This window comes from Musca domestica, unplaced genomic scaffold (genome assembly GCF_030504385.1).
Source record: "Musca domestica strain aabys unplaced genomic scaffold, Musca_domestica.polishedcontigs.V.1.1 17, whole genome shotgun sequence".
Lineage (NCBI taxonomy): Eukaryota > Metazoa > Arthropoda > Insecta > Diptera > Muscidae > Musca > Musca domestica.
In genome coordinates, this window is record NW_026712230.1 from 3176894 (window position 1) to 3195236 (window position 18343).

Genomic DNA, 18343 nt, shown 5'->3' on the forward strand with positions numbered 1-18343 from the left:
AATAAAGTAACCAGCCATGCGCCACAATTCTCCAAAGGTAGACATCTTACAATACAATCAATCCAGTCAATCAGAACAAAAAAGGCAGTTATAAACTGCACCAAAACATTCCATTTGAAATGATAAACTCTGAACTAGCTGGAGAGATGAAAAAAAAAAACACTTCCATACAAAGTCCATGGGTAGATATGCTTGCGCTGTGGCAATAAGTTATTCGAGCCATAGATTGCCTTGAAAGTGAGGAAACTCAACTGAAATGATAAAATAGTAGTATAGTCATCATCAATGCCGTCCCCATCCTCATCCATGGCATTGGTAATGGTAGTATTAATGTTTATCGGTTGGGTACCCCAAATAGTAATGGAAGTTGCCACCACTCCTGCTACTCCAGCAAAAAGGTTCTTTTGTTTGCTTGTTTGAAATATCCCGATTGCAAGAATTTATATGTTAACCAAACGGCTGGATGGTCATGGCAGCAAAGAGAAATGGCTAGCAAAAAGGCAAGATGGAAAGAGAAAATGAAAAGGTATGAAACTGTAACTGGATGAGGAGCAACTGAAAATGGCCAACAGCATTAAATACGGAAGTAATCGATCGATATTGAATCGTGAGCATTGAGTTTTCTATACCAAACGAATGCAACAAAAACAACAACACTTTAATATGGTATAATAAGTTAATCGCACAGTGTGTCAAATTCGATTACACTTTTTACTAGGCCGAATTCTTTCGTATGTGATAGGATAGGAATGGATAGGAAATCGAGTAAAGATATATATAGAAGCTAGATCCAAATCTTAACCGAACTCGATAATATTTGGCAAAGGTATTTCTGAGCTGTATTTTATATATTTACCCGAATATCGTTGTCACGCAGTGCATATTACGACTGTGGATCACAAAAATAACGAATCGGATGAAGAACATATATGGGGCTATAGCTATGTCTGAACCGATTTTCATTTAATTTACTCGTATATGCCAAATTCCACCCTATAGGGAATAATATTACACACATTTGGTATTTATTGGTGCACAAAAAAAAAACGAGTAAGAAGAAGATATATATGGGAGCTATATCTAATTCTTGATCGATTATCTACACTTCCAATAGGGTTCGTTTTTGGGACAAACAAATGATTTGTACAAAATTTCGTTTCGTTCGGGCAATAAATGCGACCTGTACTTTGTTTACAAAAATACATGGGCAAGCAGACAGACGAACGGACATGTATAAATAGACTGAGAATGGATTAATGCTGATATTATTTCGAAGAGAGTATTATTATTATTATTATTATTATTATTATTATTATATTATTATTATTATTATATTATTATTATTATTATTATTATTATTATTATTATTATTATTATTATTATTATTATTATTATTATTATTATTATTATTATTATTATTATTATTATTATTATTATTATTATTATTATTATTATTATTATTATTATTATATTTGGATATATTTAATACACTTCCCCAATTGTAAGAAACTAGCAGTATGCAGTTGAAGAATAACGCTAAAATCCGGATATTAGGTGATTCAGTTATATAGGACCATAAGAAGACTATAGCAAATTGTCAGACCGAGGCCAGCGCATATTACGAACTCAAAATATCAATTTTGAGATAATTCTGTTTGAAAAATGCAGCTTACGTTATAAAAAAGCAATTATAGGGTGGTACCGTTACGGTAGGGGACTGTACGAAAGCGTGGATCTGCACAGGCCATTTTCTGTCAGAGGATTGCCAACTCCTAGAAATCCAAAATAATTCCGGTGAAAAAATGGAGCTAAAATCATAAAAATAGGGGGGTTATACGACGTGAACCTGTATAAGCAATTTTCTGTACAGTTATTTGGGGACTATACGTAAAATTGGATCTCTATAGACAGTTCTGCCAAACTACAAACTGATAGCAAATTCTGTTCAAAAATATGAATAAAATCAAACACCTTAATCTGGCGTTACAGTTATATGGGGGCTATATAGAAATGTGGACCTATAAGGAAAGTCTCATGGTTTAACATTAGTCCAAAACAAAAATTAAGTAATATGAACGATTTTGATCTAGTTAAAGGTTATACCTTCACCCGTTATACCCTTTTGCGTTATATTTATTCAAAAAGTTTCTTGCAATATTGTGAAAATAAAGAAGATTCTTTGTTGATTTATAGTGAAATTTGAAGAAGCCTTTGACTTCTAAAATGATGATTTGTATAAACTCTTTGCGTAAACTTTAATAAAGTAGGACCATACCCTTAAATGTATTTTCAATATATATGAATTAATGGCGTTTAGGTAAGATTAAGACTTCTGATGTCTTCAGGGAACGATATTAGAATTTTTAATACATAAATTTACGGATTTTTTTGACTTATGTATTTGTACTTTGAAGGCAGTTTTTATCAATATTTTGAAAACAGGACCGGAATTTTCGCCCAAAATAATCTTTGGAAATATTAATCAAAAATCCCTCTAATTACGTTAATTTTAAATCCACGAACTGCAAGTGCGAAATTTCAAACAATTCTGGTAAATAATATCCCAAAAATCATCAAACTTCCGAATTTTGGGCGGTACCGTTACATGGGGGCTATACGAAGACGAATGCCGCACAGGGAATTTTCTGCCAGAGGCTGTAGTAAAATATCGAACTTCAAATACAAAAATTGAAACAATTCCTTTAATAATAATGTCTCTTAAATCATAAAAATACCGAATATGGGGAGGTACAGTTATATGGGGCTATACCAAAACGAGGACCTATATAGCCAATTTTCACTACCAAAATCCCGTCAGAACAAGCACACGTCTAAGTAAAATTTTATCAACCTACTTCACTTCGATCGAAAAAGAGTGATTTCTACAGAGGGATTCTATGCTGATCAAGAATATATACACTTTGTGAGGTCTAAATCTGTATGTTTTGAGGTGTTACAAACGGAATGACAAACTTAATATACCCTCTATACTATGGTGGAGAGCATAAAAAATGGTCTTAGCCACGTTTGTCATCTCAACATGTTACAATTTGGTACTTTGGGTTTGTAGGAGAGACTATCTCAAGAATATTTAAATTAAATATTTGAATTATATGTGTAAATATTCCATCCATCCAGCTATAAAGGGAGATTTTGTATTCCCAGTGGGTGAAAATGGTACAACAATGCTATCCGATTTATAGTTGTTTGTATGTGTCAGCCATATTTTCCTTAAAATCATAACATTGTCCAGTTCAAAACACTGTGTCCCTTGTTTTTGTTGCAATATCAACTCGAATAATCATCCAATGCAACACGTACTCCCAATAAATACCACAAAACAATGCCAAAGTCATTTTTGATTAAGTCACGGTCAGTAATGGATTTTCATAATCCAAAGAAGAAATATGGCTGAGCCCTATCTTCAAATATTTTTTTAGTTCGCTTACCGGCCGCATACCTTGATATCTGCTCGATTGTATTTAAAGCAATTTGCAATTTAAAGAAAAAATAAACAATGGCAAAAAAGTTTTTCAATTAAAATTTCGTTCACAGATAAAAAGTACAAAAATTATTCCTCTTATATTTGGTGGGCCCTCGCCCCCTTACCTTGGTCTGCCAACTACCTTTAGGTTTGCGATGCATATTTGCTTGTGGCATTTTTTATGTTGACTTCAAACTTAGATGGTGTTAGCGTACAACATGTTGTTGTTGCGAGATAGGTATATTGTTGGCTTACAGCTTTGTATGTTTTAGGTTTTGAACAAAATACTTTTATTAACTTAACAAAGTTTGAATTTCAAAGAAGACAAAGAATGTGAAAAAGTATGTATATTAGGATGAACTTTATTGTTAATTTGTTAGTTAAATTTTTATATTTTGATGTGGAATAATGAATTTAATTAAGACCATTTTATGTAATATCACAGCCACAAATTTTTTAATTTTGTGAAAATTCGCTTTTAATTAAGCAACACAGAATATTTAAAAATAAATAATAAATTCTCGATAATAAAACCTGTTTTATATATTTCAGTCTGTCCTTCTTTCAGTTCAATATATTCTTACCAGAAATTGTATTTGGAGTCAGCACTTCATTGTGTACCACCCTAATGTCAACAAGATTCATAGAACATGAGCCAAAAAAACAGAAACCAAAAATAAGAAGGCGGAGGATGGTAACTTTTCATAAATCAACACTAATAGTTTTAAAACACGATCATTACCACGAACATAACAATGCGTTTACGTTTACCACTGTGTGACGTGTGAGCATGCGGTGTTTTCTTGTACCGGAATCAGTTGCAAGTTGCAAGCCTACTACAACTTATCTATGCATGTCTGTCCGCTCTCAAGTAAATGTGTATGTACGCCACACTCATGTGCAAATGTTTGCAGCTGTTTTGTGAGAGTGTGTGCGTGTTTGTGTAATCTACACTCTGAGAGTGTGAATGTTCCGTGTTAATGTGTTGGCCACAATTCCATATGGCCTATTGGCACGAGAAGAATATGAGATAGTATCTCGTCGTAGTTTGAATAGGTTTCCAGGGAATGGAAATGGTTTAGCGTTTAACACCACAATTTGGCTAAAGTTCAAAATTTGCCAGCGAAAAAAGAATGTATATATTTCCGTTATTCCAGAAAAAAAAAGAAAAAAAAAAACGACAACAACAACCATAAAAAGCCACAAATGGCTGGTCAATGGTTTATGAGACACGTTTTAATTTTTGACCAAAAGGGTTAGTTGTGGACTGTAGTCACAAACAATGCGGCCAGTAATTAAAGCAATTGTCAAATTGTGTTGGTTGGTTGGTTGGCTGCTTGGTCTTGTTGGCAGACAGGAGAATGGAAACCACAGCAAAAAATTAGGTTAATGTTGGATTATGGACAAAAGATTGAAGAAAAAATAGAAAAATGGAAACAGCCACGAATATTGAAGTGCCAGTTTAAAGAATAGTAATCTGATGGAAATTATAATTGCATTAATTCTTTGTCTATTCTATTGGAATTTTTTTCCATTGTTCTCTTCTTTTCAATCTTTGGCTGGAGTTTATAAAAAGTCATTACTTCTTCAATTTTATCTTTAATGGAGAATGACTCGAATCATATTACACAAACCATGGCGAATTTAGGTGATCTCAAAATTTTTGTAATTAGTCCTTTTGCTATTGACTCATCAGATCGTTAAAGTATAAGAAATGAGTAAAACATGAAAATAATCTATCTTTACAGCTTCAAATAAAAGCAAGTTCATATTAAAATTATCTAGAATAGATCAAGTCTGCTGTCATTTCTGATACAAAACATGCTTTATGTTAGAACGGCACAAAAATGCATAAAGTCGATGTCATGATTAAGTGTTTCATATGTTATTCGTTTGTTTAGAATGGCTTTAGGCCAGCTCTAAGTTATAGTGGGAGTTAAAAAATGTTTTTCAATTTGTTCCACATCAATAATTTTCACAAAAAAAAAAAAAAAAAAAAAAAAAAAAAAAACAAGTAAAAAAGCAATTCGGCCGGGCCGAACTTTGAATACCCTCCAACATTTGGAACGAATAAGAAAATTTTCAAAAAATAAAATCCATTAAATTTTATTTTAAATCTTTACAATGTCTAATATAGGAAAGTGCCCAGATAATTCCATTGGAAAAAGTGGCTAAAATCATCAAACTACTGAATATTGGGGGGTATCGTTATATGGGGGATATACGATATTACGGACCTATATAAACAATTCCCTTTCAGGGGGTAAAGTGCTCACAAAGAACTCCTTGTGCGGATTTTCCCCCAAGGGGGCTATTTAAAAAAAAGGGCCGATACGAACAATTTTCTGTACAAATGATATACCTCTCTGTAGATATATGGCTAATTGTATATAACATAAAGTAGCAAATACAAAAGCCCTTAGCTAGAATTCTGAATTTACTTCTGGTTCTTCTTTGTTGCCCAAAAGGATCCAAAGAGATTAATGGTAGACGTTTCAAATTCGTTTTTTCGAACAAAATGATGTAACGAATAGTATAAATTTACAAAGCATTTCGAATAAAACTTATGGCATGTAAAGTTGAACATTACAAGAATATGGTATAATTTTTTAATAAAAAGTTCAAAGAATTGTTATAGACTTTACAATTTCTGAGATTGGTGAAAGCGTATAATCATTGTTAACTTGTAGTTTCCCATCTATAAGTCCGAATTTATAGGACGTACATTTTCTAACAATTGTTTAGAATATAAATTGGTATTTAAGTAGACCTTTTTAGGTTTTACATACACACAAAAAAATTGAATGTTAGACTTTGATCTTTTGATTCAGATCGGAATGGCAAAAAACTGTTCAGACATCGCGATTCTTACTTTCCCATGGAAATATAGAACACCTCTTTTGACAAAAACTAAAAACCCATTAAATCGTAAAGGAAAATTAACGACTTCGGTAAACAAAGTGACAATGGAGAATAGTTTTTTCCTCAAAAGTTTTTAGAATTTGTGTTTTTCCCTAACAAAAAACATTATTATTCCTTTAGGGAAGAAACAGCTTCTGAAGCGACCACATAGGATGCCGGAGAGCCATTAATAAATTGCAATATTGCCCTGAACAAGAATATTATGTCGCAGACATGCTAAACACCGACATTAATTATGGACTAGCAAATGTTTTTTGTATCCAACGAAATTGGTAGCCAGACACACACAACTGCACGTTAAGTAGAAACAGAGAAAAAACGCTCGGCAAGAAACTAACTGATCGACATGTAGTACAAACGTTCCAAAGAGAATAAGAAGAAAAAGGAAAACAAAGAGGATACCATAATAATTACCACACAGAGTCTATGTTTAAGTACACGAACATCAAGGAGTACGTTTTTTTTTCTCCTCTACTCTACTCCTTTTGCTGATGCTATTGCTGCTGAACTTCAATTGTAAGTTGAAGAAATCCTTGCAAAAAGGGAAAATTATAATATAACAATAACAACATTAATAACAGCTACAACCACAGCAAAACCCATGAGCAGCAACAACATGGAGAGCATGTCATCGTCAATTGAACCCGTCGTTCCACGTACCGCCAATTTGCTGGCCTGCAAACAATGGTGGCGTGTCTGTTTCTTGTACGGCGATCAACAGAAATATTATCGACAGGTTTACAGCAAGGCAGCGGCTCAGCGATTGGCCTTATCGGCGGCCAAGACCGCATCGATGGGCTTAACAAGTGAGCAGAATAATGAAAATGACAATAACAACAATCCCGAGTCAGAGTATGATACGGTGGCCATAGATTTTATCGAGACGCAATTAGACGCAGATGCAGACGACACTGAAGATGCATCCCGCGATAATACAGCAACAATGACGATAAAAAACCATATTAATACGCCATCCAGAGCAACAACCAAAGAACACCAAACGCCAGTGGCCTTATTTCCCTCAAAATGTGAAACAAATGCTGGAGGCCAAGCCAATAACAACGGCAGCAGTAGCGGCGGAGGTGGCGGTGGGGGTACAGGTTCCAGTACCTTACGTAAAAGCAAACGACTCTTACGCTCTTTAAGAGGACATCGAAAGGGCGGTGGCGATACAAATAACGAAACAAGTACAAGTACCAACGAAACAAATAGCGCCCAACACGGAACAGCATCACGGAATCGCCCGTCCAGTCACAATTTGCGCGATACATTGGAGACATTAAAAAACCTAAGCCTTAATAATCGTCAACAGCAACCTACGACAACAACATCGCAGGCAGTGGACAGTAGCCAATTTGTGGCCGAGCCCACCAAACAGAATGCCAAACACACCCTACTCGACGATCCGTTTCTGTTCGGCATCGATGAAGATCATTTGGGCGATTTGATACGAGGCAAAACGCTTCATAATTACACGCCACCGACAGCCATTGAAAATGTATCGAGGTACTTTAATCTTTTCTCTGAGGCAGACCAAGAGGCTTTGAGTAGCTTCAATCCCGAGTGTATGGCACTGGAAATGCTAGTCGATGATGTGGTGGAGGAGGAGGAGGAGGAAAAGAAGCCAGCCCTGCCACCAAAACGTGGTGGCGGTGGTACACCAAAGTCTACGACAGCATCAGCAAATAATGATTTGCGACTGAGTGAAAGTGATTTAGAATTTTTGAATTTGAATTTACGCAATCGTAGCTTACCGCGTCATCTAAAGCCAGCAAAGGATCCGCATGACATTAGTTTCACATTTAAAGAGGACGAAGATGAGGACAGTAAAAGGGAAACTGCAAATGCCGATACGAATGAAAATGACAATGAGTAAGTAAATATTAACTTAAGAGAACATTCAAATTCTAGATAGACATAATCTAGAGTGCCATTATTTTTACATTCTTATTAATCACTGGTGATAATAGTATTTATGAACCGTTGAAGGGATCGAACTAAAATGTAAATAATAATCACAATATTTATAAAATAATTATATTGGACTAATAAGCGATATATCGGTTTATGTTTCTGTCTTTGCCCAAAAAAAACAAAAACAAAAAAAAAATAAGTAAAAATGTAGCTAAGTTCGGTCGGACCGAACTTTAATATACTCCGTCATTTGGAAGGAATCATAAATATAAGGAAGATCTGGAGGTTCAGTTATGAGCGGACAATACCAAAACAAGGACCCATATGTACAGTACTCTGCAAAGATGTTTCCTATATACTGAGAACACATACTCCAATTTACAGCAAAGTCGGTTTGAAATTGTGACTGTATTACCGTAAAATCTTTAATTATGCAGGTACAGTAATATGGGACATATACGAAAACATGGACCAGCCAAATATAAAGAAATCACACTATAACGCTTGAATTCCATCACGAATAACTTTTTTTCTGGAAAATTCTCACCAAAATGCTTTTGCACGCTTGTAAGGAATATAATGAGCTATCACTGGAACAATTGTAACAGCTGTCGGACGAGTGGCTTAGAAATGACAGCAGTCTGAAAGTTGGTTGCAGTTTTTTCATCTCACCATGTATATGCCTTGTGGTGTCTAAATATGTGCAACAATGAATGAAAAACTTTTTCTTTTGAATGAAGTCGCATTGAACCCGCACTTTACCTTATGTCAACTTCTCAGAGAAAAATCTAAAATGACACTGAACCATGGTGTAGAGTATGAAATTAAAATTGACCGTGCATCTCCTTTCAATTGTATTAAATTTAGTACCATTTAGTACAACATAGTTCGAATTTAGAAAATTCTAATGGCACATCTATCCCAAATGCCATCAGCACTTCTCATTCTGAATTTTTCTAATCGAATTTCTAAAAACTGCACCATCATTGAACCACGTATACAATTTCGTGATTTTAGCTTCAGCCGTTAATCCTAGGCGTTTATGAATTGGTCCGACAGTCACTCATGGACATTTTTTCAAAATACTTACATGTTTCGAAATTAATGAAGTTATCACTAAAATAGCTGTAATTCATAAACCAATACACATACAGAGATCGTATATAAATACAAACTTCGGTATTACTAGCGACACAAACTGTCAATGTTTGGTCCCACTTTGAACCGTTATATGGAGTGGCTGACCTTTTGTAGGATCGAAGTGCCGGATGAAAGTCTGAAATTTTAGCCGATTTATGAACCCAGGTCGGACAATATGTAAGCACAAAAAACCTCTCCAAAAAAGAGAGAAAATCACTCCATTTTTTCCATTTTTGCTTTCTTACAACAAATTAACCAGAAGAGAAAAGAACTCTACAATAAGAGAAAAAAATCCTCCGACAAATTGGCAGAATTCGTCGATCGGTCAGACATGTGGGAAAAAACTTCCGACTTTGAGCAGACGTGTCGGACGTACAACATTTGGTTTGGGTACTTATTTCAAAATTCTCAATATTTTATCTACATACTCTCTCATTTATTTATGGTACAATATTTTAGGACAATTACACTGGCCCCAAAAGTCTCAGTGTGGAGCAATTACAAGGCTTTATATAACCTGACCTCTTATTAAATATCTGGGGCAGGGCTTTACCTTACACTTAACACCGCAACCCAACTGTTTTAACAACTCTTTAAAGATCATATAATTTGAACTTCTCAGAGACTACATTCTGAACAAAATATCTCTTTGCTGAAAAATATCCTCCTTAGCTTATAAATAAATTGCTTCATTTTTCAAAGATTATTCGAAAAATGGTCAGTCGTATAACTTTAAAACTGTTCCAGTCTTTTGTGTTATGCTGTTGGAAACATAACCTCAAATAGAAAATTTTATGAATCAATACTCATAGTTTTTGACAATATGTTCTTAAACTTTGATCCATTCATTAAAATGCCATATTTTTATTTAACGATTAGAAATTGAAAAAAAAATCCGTTGTAACCCTCACGAGAAGTGATTATGGTTGACGATAATCACACTAAAAATTCTCATAAAATCTGTCTTTCTTTCTCTTGCTCTTACATAATCACAGCATGATCATAATGAATCATGATTTCCTAATTATTATTATGGTATACAATGACTACAAATCACCGAACATTTTACCACCCTGGAAAATATAGTGGTTGGTTGGTTGGTTACGGCCATTGTTAGTTACTTTCCTGCTGTTAGGCAATCATGTGAAAAAACATGTCACCTCAGTGTAATTTGAGCTGTGTAATGTTAAACCCGACTACAGGGACATAGGGTATAACCTGAAACTTTAAACACAACCTAATTTACAGGATGTAGTCGGCAAGGAATTTCTGTTTCAAAGGGCATGCGTGTCAGTGTTCGAAGACTTCTTCATTGTGACCAGAATAAAATGTCGATGAAAAAAAAAAAAAAAAAAAAAAAAAACAACATGTCACCACACAGATTTTGTTTCAAAGGGTGAGTTTGGTTTATTTTCTGATAAGAAAAGAATACTTATGGTCTATATGGCCTGTAACAATAAGAAGACCAACCGAAAAAAAGTTGTGGTGACCCATTCTTCCTTTCCACCTTTTGTCCATCACTTCTTTTTTTGTAAAGCCTCTGAATGTTGCCTTTGCTTCGGTGTTGCTATCTCGGCCCGCATCAAGTTTTCTCTTTGTTCAACAAGTCACTTACATGTGAGTTGTGGTTTGTCTAAAAGCTTTTAGTGCTCTTACCATAAGTCCATAATAGCTGACGGAAGAAATTAAGATTATCCTCCGGGGAACAAAATTGCGAGTTTAAAGCAAAATGCTTTTGACAATAAAAATCCCATCATTTTCTAACGATTAGTTGTATTAAAAAAGTAATACTTATTTGTATTGTATTGGTGCTGGTATGTTTCGAGTTTGATGGTGTTTTATTGTAAAATATATTTGAACCTCACCTGAGCACATGTTAAATACTCTATATGGAGTTTTTATTCTCATTTTTGTAATAAAATAAACTATATCCTCTTGAAATTGTATTCTATTTGCACTCTATTAATTCCTTTCATCTCTTTCCAAAGTGGAACATTGTAACCAGTTCCACCACTCACCTTTCCTAGAGTACATGCTTAGGATTATATTTTCTCAAAGAAAATCGATTATGTTCGCCAGCATCCAGACATAAGTACATGTAAATACTCGTACTTTGATGCACAAAAGGTATTGCATTGTCTAAAATGTACATTTTATGCAAATAATTGAAACATACGAAGAAAGAAAAAAATAATTATGCATTTCCCCTTTTTTCTTGTTATGATTTATCGTTTACAACGTAAGGCATTGCATAATGACAGTCTATGCTAATTTGCATACGAAATATAATGGCTTTCATGCAAAACCAGTTCATATTTAATGGAAAGGTAACAACAACATTTCTTTCATGTATGTTGTGTTATAAAGAAATACTGATTCGTTATCGATAATGCGGCAAGCCCTTTTTAATGTCATTAATCTTTACAACTTTATAAATTTCTTAGAACATGATGTTACATCAGTTTAAAATTAAAAATATATGGAAATAATTAAAAATAGTTTTTAGATGGAAGTCCAACATATTTCAATAATATGTCGTAAGTACCCATGCAAAGAAATTAAGGTTCGAACCATAATTTCCAACGAAATAAGCCTTTACTCTTTATTTGTAAGTTTACTGTGCTACGTGTTACGTTTAACACTTTAGATGGATATAACAAGTGAAAAAATACAGCTAAGCTCAGCCCCACACTGTTGAAAAATACGAAAGCGTGGGCGTGTTTTGCCAATTATCTGAAAGAGAAGGTTACTTGAGGTTACTCCGTTGAAATGTGGCGAAAATCGGAAAATACGAAATATCGAAAAGTACCATTATATGGGAGCTATACGAAGACGTGGACCTGTTAAGGCAATTTTCTATAATAGCAGGTAGTTAGTGGCAAGTGTAACATTAAACCAAAAAAGATCGCAGGCAGCTCAGCCTTACACTGTTGATTTGCCACTTATCTGCCAGAGAAGGCATGTTGCGAACTTCAAATACCAATTTTGAGGTTACTCCCTTGAATGTGGCGAAAATCGGAAAATGCGAAATAACGAAAAGTACCATTATATGTGAGCTATAAGAAGACGTGGAGCTGTTACGGCAATTTTCTATAATAGCAGGTAGTAGGTGGCAAGTGTAAAATTAACCCAAAAAATATCGAATATTTGGAGGTACCCGTTATCGTTATAGTTCTCTGCAAGAATGTTAACTACAAACAGAAAACACCAACTGTCAATTTACTGCAGATTATGAATAATACACCTCGCTGTATATGAGCCAGATAACACTGTGCAATACAAAAAATTATTGCGGGGAAGATCCAGCAAATTATAAAAGTAGAGCTACACGAAAAAGACATGTATATTTACATTACATCGAAAAGTACCCAAAATAGAGGGGAAAAGTTATCCCCATACTTTTGGGAATTTTCGGATTAAGATTCGGGAATGTTTTGTATATAGTGTCTTCAACATCAAAAATATTTTGATTGAAAATGTTAACCCTCAAGCGAGTCAAGATTGGGGTCTTTCTGATCCTGTTTTTAAATATAGTTAAAAACTCCTGTACAATTTCCGATATAGGCGTTTGGGCTTGTAGGGGTTCTAAATATACAGAGTAGATTTAGAGACGAAAATATATGTTGCCCAAGGCGAACAAAAATAAATATTAAACAAAGCACGGAGTATACAGGCGATACTTACGTGTTGTTAGGCTCCATGTACCTCGGGACAATAGTTTGTATGAAAATTACATTAAAATTTTATCTACTAATTAATTTTTTGGGATAAGTCTCAAAGGAAAACTAATTCTAGATCAAATTTCTCTGAATAAACGAAATCCGTATACTTAATATGAACGATAAAACATAGGATAAATATTTGTTATTAAAAAAAAAGTTAAAAAAAAACTTGTTTATTTCGAAAAGTGTTTGCATTTTTTTCCAAATTCGCTGTAAATTTTCTTATAATTTCACAGCAAAATTGCCAGTCTGGGTTGTGAAAGGGGACTTGATAATACTTATTTTTACATTAAAATCCAAAAGGAGTTTTGGGTTTTTAGGCCAAATGTTGTTAGGGCTCTTATATAATTTGGACAATGTACGAGGGGATAGTTTGAGATATACTTTGCAACATTTAGGTTAAAGCTTTGGATTTTGATAGAAATCTTTGGATTACAGCCAGATTCATTTGTACTGAAAATGGGTCATATCGGGTCAACTTTTTTGAATAGTCTCTTATAAGGATAATTCCGACTTAAAGTATTTTTTCAAATTTTAGCCATATTTTCCAAGTTTTATTGGTTCAGTTACTCATGTAACTCCCTACAAAAGGTCGCCGTTTTGAATAACTATAATAACTGTATCAAAGAGGGAACTTAATGTCCGAATTTCAGTTTTTACTTTACTGAAATTTTCTGCAAATTTATATGGCTGCACTCAAATTTTCACAACATTAAGCCAGTCTCAAAACAGAAATAAGCCGATAAATTGGTAGCAATAAACATTAAACATGGATAGTTATCAGAAAAACAATTAACGTGGACCTATACATACAATGTTTCACCACACGAAAAGGTACCCATTGTAACCAACACATACCAATTTTTAGACAAATCCGTGAAAAAAATTGGCAAAAATCAGCAAAATACCGAATATCGAAAGGTACAGTTGTATGGGGACTATACCAAAACGTGGACGGATAGATCTGATTTTCAATACCAGCACAATACAAATGGTTCTGCTAAATTTTAACGCTCTATGTCAAATAATGTGGGCTGTATCCTGATTTCAACAGACAGGCAGACGGACAGACAGACGGACATCATTAAATCGACTTAGAATTTTATGCTGATTATGAATATATATACTTTATGGGGTCTACAATGAATATTTAGAGATGTTACAAACGGAATGAGAAACATAATATACCCTCCTTTCCAAAGTGAAGGGTATAAAAATAATTAAAATTTGGTACTCAAATGAGAACCAAATTGTAATTAATTTTTTAAATTCAATATGTTTTGTTTTAATTTATATATTGTAATTTAATTTTGGTTTTAAATAATCTGCACTGAAATTATTCTCCTTTTATGAGTTTAATGGAAAATGAAAGCAACACTTTTGTAACAAGTTGACATAAAACCAATTGTTTATATACAACAACCTATTGGTAGCACGTAAAGGGAAGACACAACAAACAATTCATACGAAACAAGAAGCCTATTTTTATATGTATTGAAAATAATTGATAGAAGGGTGTGGCAAACACAAAATGGATAAGCTTAAAAACGATGTCCTGGTCTATAAAGTTGCTCAAGCATTAAAAACATTGAAAACCTTAAAATAGGCATCTGCTACTTGAATATGTAAATGGAAACAAAACAAGCCTACCTCATGCAGTATGCTCACTTCTTACAGATGTCAGGTACAAAAACAAAAATAATAACTTGCTTATGAATTTTTATCTCACCGACAACAACCGATAGCGTATTGAATAGACAGCTAGCTACCACAAGCATGTTATTAAAATTACATTCGTGTGGTCCAAGATCTTATTACTGTCGCCGACACCTACACGAATGTTCATGTCACCTATCATGTTTGAGATATGTATGTGTCTAGCTATTATTGTTGTTACAGTTGTTCTCCGGTTTATCGCATGTAATTGAAAGCTTAAGTAAACTGGAGTGAACACATATACACACACAACCAATCATTCTTTTCTCTGAAGATGCTTTTGCTATTGTCATTGCTGTCTGTGCCGGTATCTGCGTCTTGCCTTTCCATCTCTCGGTTATCGGTTTTGAATGCATATTTGTTGGACGTAAAACAAAAATCACTGGATTATTTGTCTAATATTCTCTGTTAGCTGGTAGTTGAGTGACAGTCACAAGACAGTTGGAGGTCTTACGGAAATATTAGAAGTACTTAGTGGCGGCAAAATGTGTTTGAGTTTTTGAAAGTGTATTCACACTTTTGTGTAGTGGTTAAAATATATTCGTGAGAAGTTCGTTTCTTGAGTCTTTTGTTTCGATGACAGCTGAAATGTATCGAATTCATGGAATTCTATGAATGTTATTCAAATACAAGAAATACAACATAGATTTCATTGAAAAGTAAAAAAACGATATATACATTATCATATTATTAATGTCGAATTTAGGTGATTTCATCTATTCTCCGTAATTGAGAAAATACAATTACACGATTTTTTAGCAAACGATCGAGGTATGAAGAAAAATAAGTTGGGTGTGCCAAATGAAAGCTTTGCCAAATGTGAACCTGCATACTTAGAATGAGGCTATACTAAAACAGGGATCCCTTAAAAACCTAATTTGTCTTATATGAAGACAAAACGCCAGCTTAATGCTGACTGATTTGCAATATACATTTAACTCCTACTAAATATCGTTCCATCTTCTTAAACAATATGAGACTTTCTTGGCATTCATAAAAATGGTAAAAGGCATTTGTAGTCTTTATAAAGCCTCAAATTATAATTTTTATAAACTATCGATAGTTTAGAAATGAATATTGGTTTCACTTGGAAGGAGAAGGTGAGACATTGATTCGGCCATTAGCCAGAGTATTTTGGTTATTTTTTCTTCATTCTTGAAGACCTTGTATTATCATTACCACATCATCCTATATGTATGAAATGATGCCATCGCGTTCGTAACTCCATGAAATACTCGTTTGTATTGTAGACAAAATATGCTTAATGACATAAAATTATAATAAACTTGGAATTGATTGTCCATAGGCAGGCTAAATTTGGCTTCGTTTTGAAATAGCTCCATAATAATCTGTTATCCATATTTGAGGAAGGAAAAGCTTTTTCAAAAAATAGTTAGCATAGGTCAACTCGTTGGTCTGGACCTCATATAACCGTACTACCTGTATATCATTGTTCTTTCCTAATAGATATGAAACCTTCTTGCAAAAATTGTACCTTTTGGCATTTTCTTCACTGAAATGTCCTAATTTGACATTTTTCAGTATTAGGTTGTGGAAACCTGTAATTTGTGGCCCACTTTATAGTATTTTCTATAGAGGCCCCTTACAACATTACCGCCCACTATTCTATATTTTGCAGTAACAATTTTAACTCGTACTTGCTTTTCAAAGGCTTCATAGGCTTGTGCTAATGAAAGAGGTTAACAAAGCTTAGTCCGGCCAAACTTATTGCCAATTATATTCGTTTCCAAATACATTATCCTTTAAAAAAGGCAAGTTTCTACCTTTCCAAAAGTCTTTTCTAAACTTAACTGTGATTTTTTATTATCTTTTTTGTAACAATAGTTTAAACAGCTCACGCATGATTCGTGTTTTGTTTCACTATCAAACATATTAAGTTTGATGTATAATTTACCATTAAATTTTATTATCAAAATGCCTATCCTGTAAAAAAGTTTATTTCTGGCTCAAATTGTCGTTTTTTGAAGATCAGCAAGTAGCGTTGCAAAAGCTAAAAATCTATGCAGAAAAGTCATAGTTTGGTGCGTTTTATGGGCTGGTGGCATCATTAGACCGCAGAGCCATGTTTTGCCCAAGATGCAAAAGGTTGACTCGCATGACATGTGGTTTCAGCAAGAAGGCGCCAGGCACAGGAAAGAGTATTTCAGGATTGAACCAAGCAGTTGAACCATAACTTAAAACAGTTTTCAAATATTATGAAATACATTAAATATTCTAGCAATTTATAGATTCTTATGTTTTTTATACCCATAGTATGGAGGGTATATTAAGTTCGTCATTCCGTTTGTAACTCATCGAAATAATAATTTTAGACCCAGACGATTTAGCCCTGTCCGTTCGTCTGTTATAATCACGCTACAGTCAAACTAATTAAGATAGGAAGCAACAATTTTGCACAGATCTGTCTTTTGTCTGCGGGCAGGTCTAGTTCGAAAATGGGGTATATCGGTATAGCCCCCATATAACGGTACCCCCGATATTCGGCATTTTGATGATTTTAGCCACATTTTGCAATGTAATTGTCTGAAATTCTACACAAGGAGTTCCTTGTGAGTACTTTATCCCTTGGAATAGGATTATCTATATAGTTCCACGATATCATATATCCCCCCCCCCCCCCCCCCCCAAATCAACGGCGAATGCTTATTTGACATTTATAATAGTTATAATTATTGATAATGTTGACACTTTGTGGGGGATCTGGTATTGACATCTGCCATGTTTAAAAGGAATCGTATGCTCTTTTTGCAATGTATGAGAGCTATGGGTATTAAAAATTTGGACCCGTTGTATCTTAGTTACCAGAAGAAGTGACCAGATCAGCCCTATTACATTTTATAGGCGTTGTGATTAAAAAAATGTTAATCCTTTTGTGGTGCAGGTGCCAGAAGGTGTGGGCCATTGTTGTACGATTTTAGACTTGATAAAATATTATGATATTTCAAGTTTTCAAGAAATCGGATACTTCATTCGCTCTCCATGAAATAGAACATTGTTGGCTTGTTTGTTGGGGATACCATAGTATTTTGTTGTTGCAAAATGGTCAGGCTTAATCCTTTTATTGTTGTTTTTATAAAAACAACAAGTGCTTCGATAGTGCCCATTTTTTAACCTGATCAAAATTTGGCAAAAACATAAGGATGCGCCAAGTTTGGCCAATTTCGGATTCCTGTCGAGAGTTATATTGCGCACCAGATAGACATATGGGTATGATCATGGGATATATATAGTTCTTCATAGAATAGGTTATTTTGGAGTTCTTTGTGGTTAAGTTAGGCTTTTTGGGAAGGTAATGCTATTCTGTCCACGGAACAACTAGATGACGGCAACTCACATTATTCCGCATATTTTTACCAGAATTCATGCCTTGAGGTTCTATTCAGTTCTTCGTTAAATATATCTGTATATCTGGTATAATGCTTGG

At 34.1% G+C, this 18343-nt stretch overlaps 1 protein-coding gene across 1 annotated transcript in view; it reads left to right on the plus strand.

Moving 5' to 3' along the window:
• LOC101896748 (protein prickle) overlaps nucleotides 1-18343 on the plus strand; it is a 153525-nt gene that overhangs the window by 47809 nt on the left and 87373 nt on the right. The window contains exon 2 of the mRNA XM_011292690.3: nucleotides 6527-8278. Coding sequence (XP_011290992.2) covers nucleotides 7008-8278 — 1271 coding nt within the window. The 5' untranslated portion in view covers nucleotides 6527-7007. The remainder of the gene's footprint in view (nucleotides 1-6526; nucleotides 8279-18343) is intronic.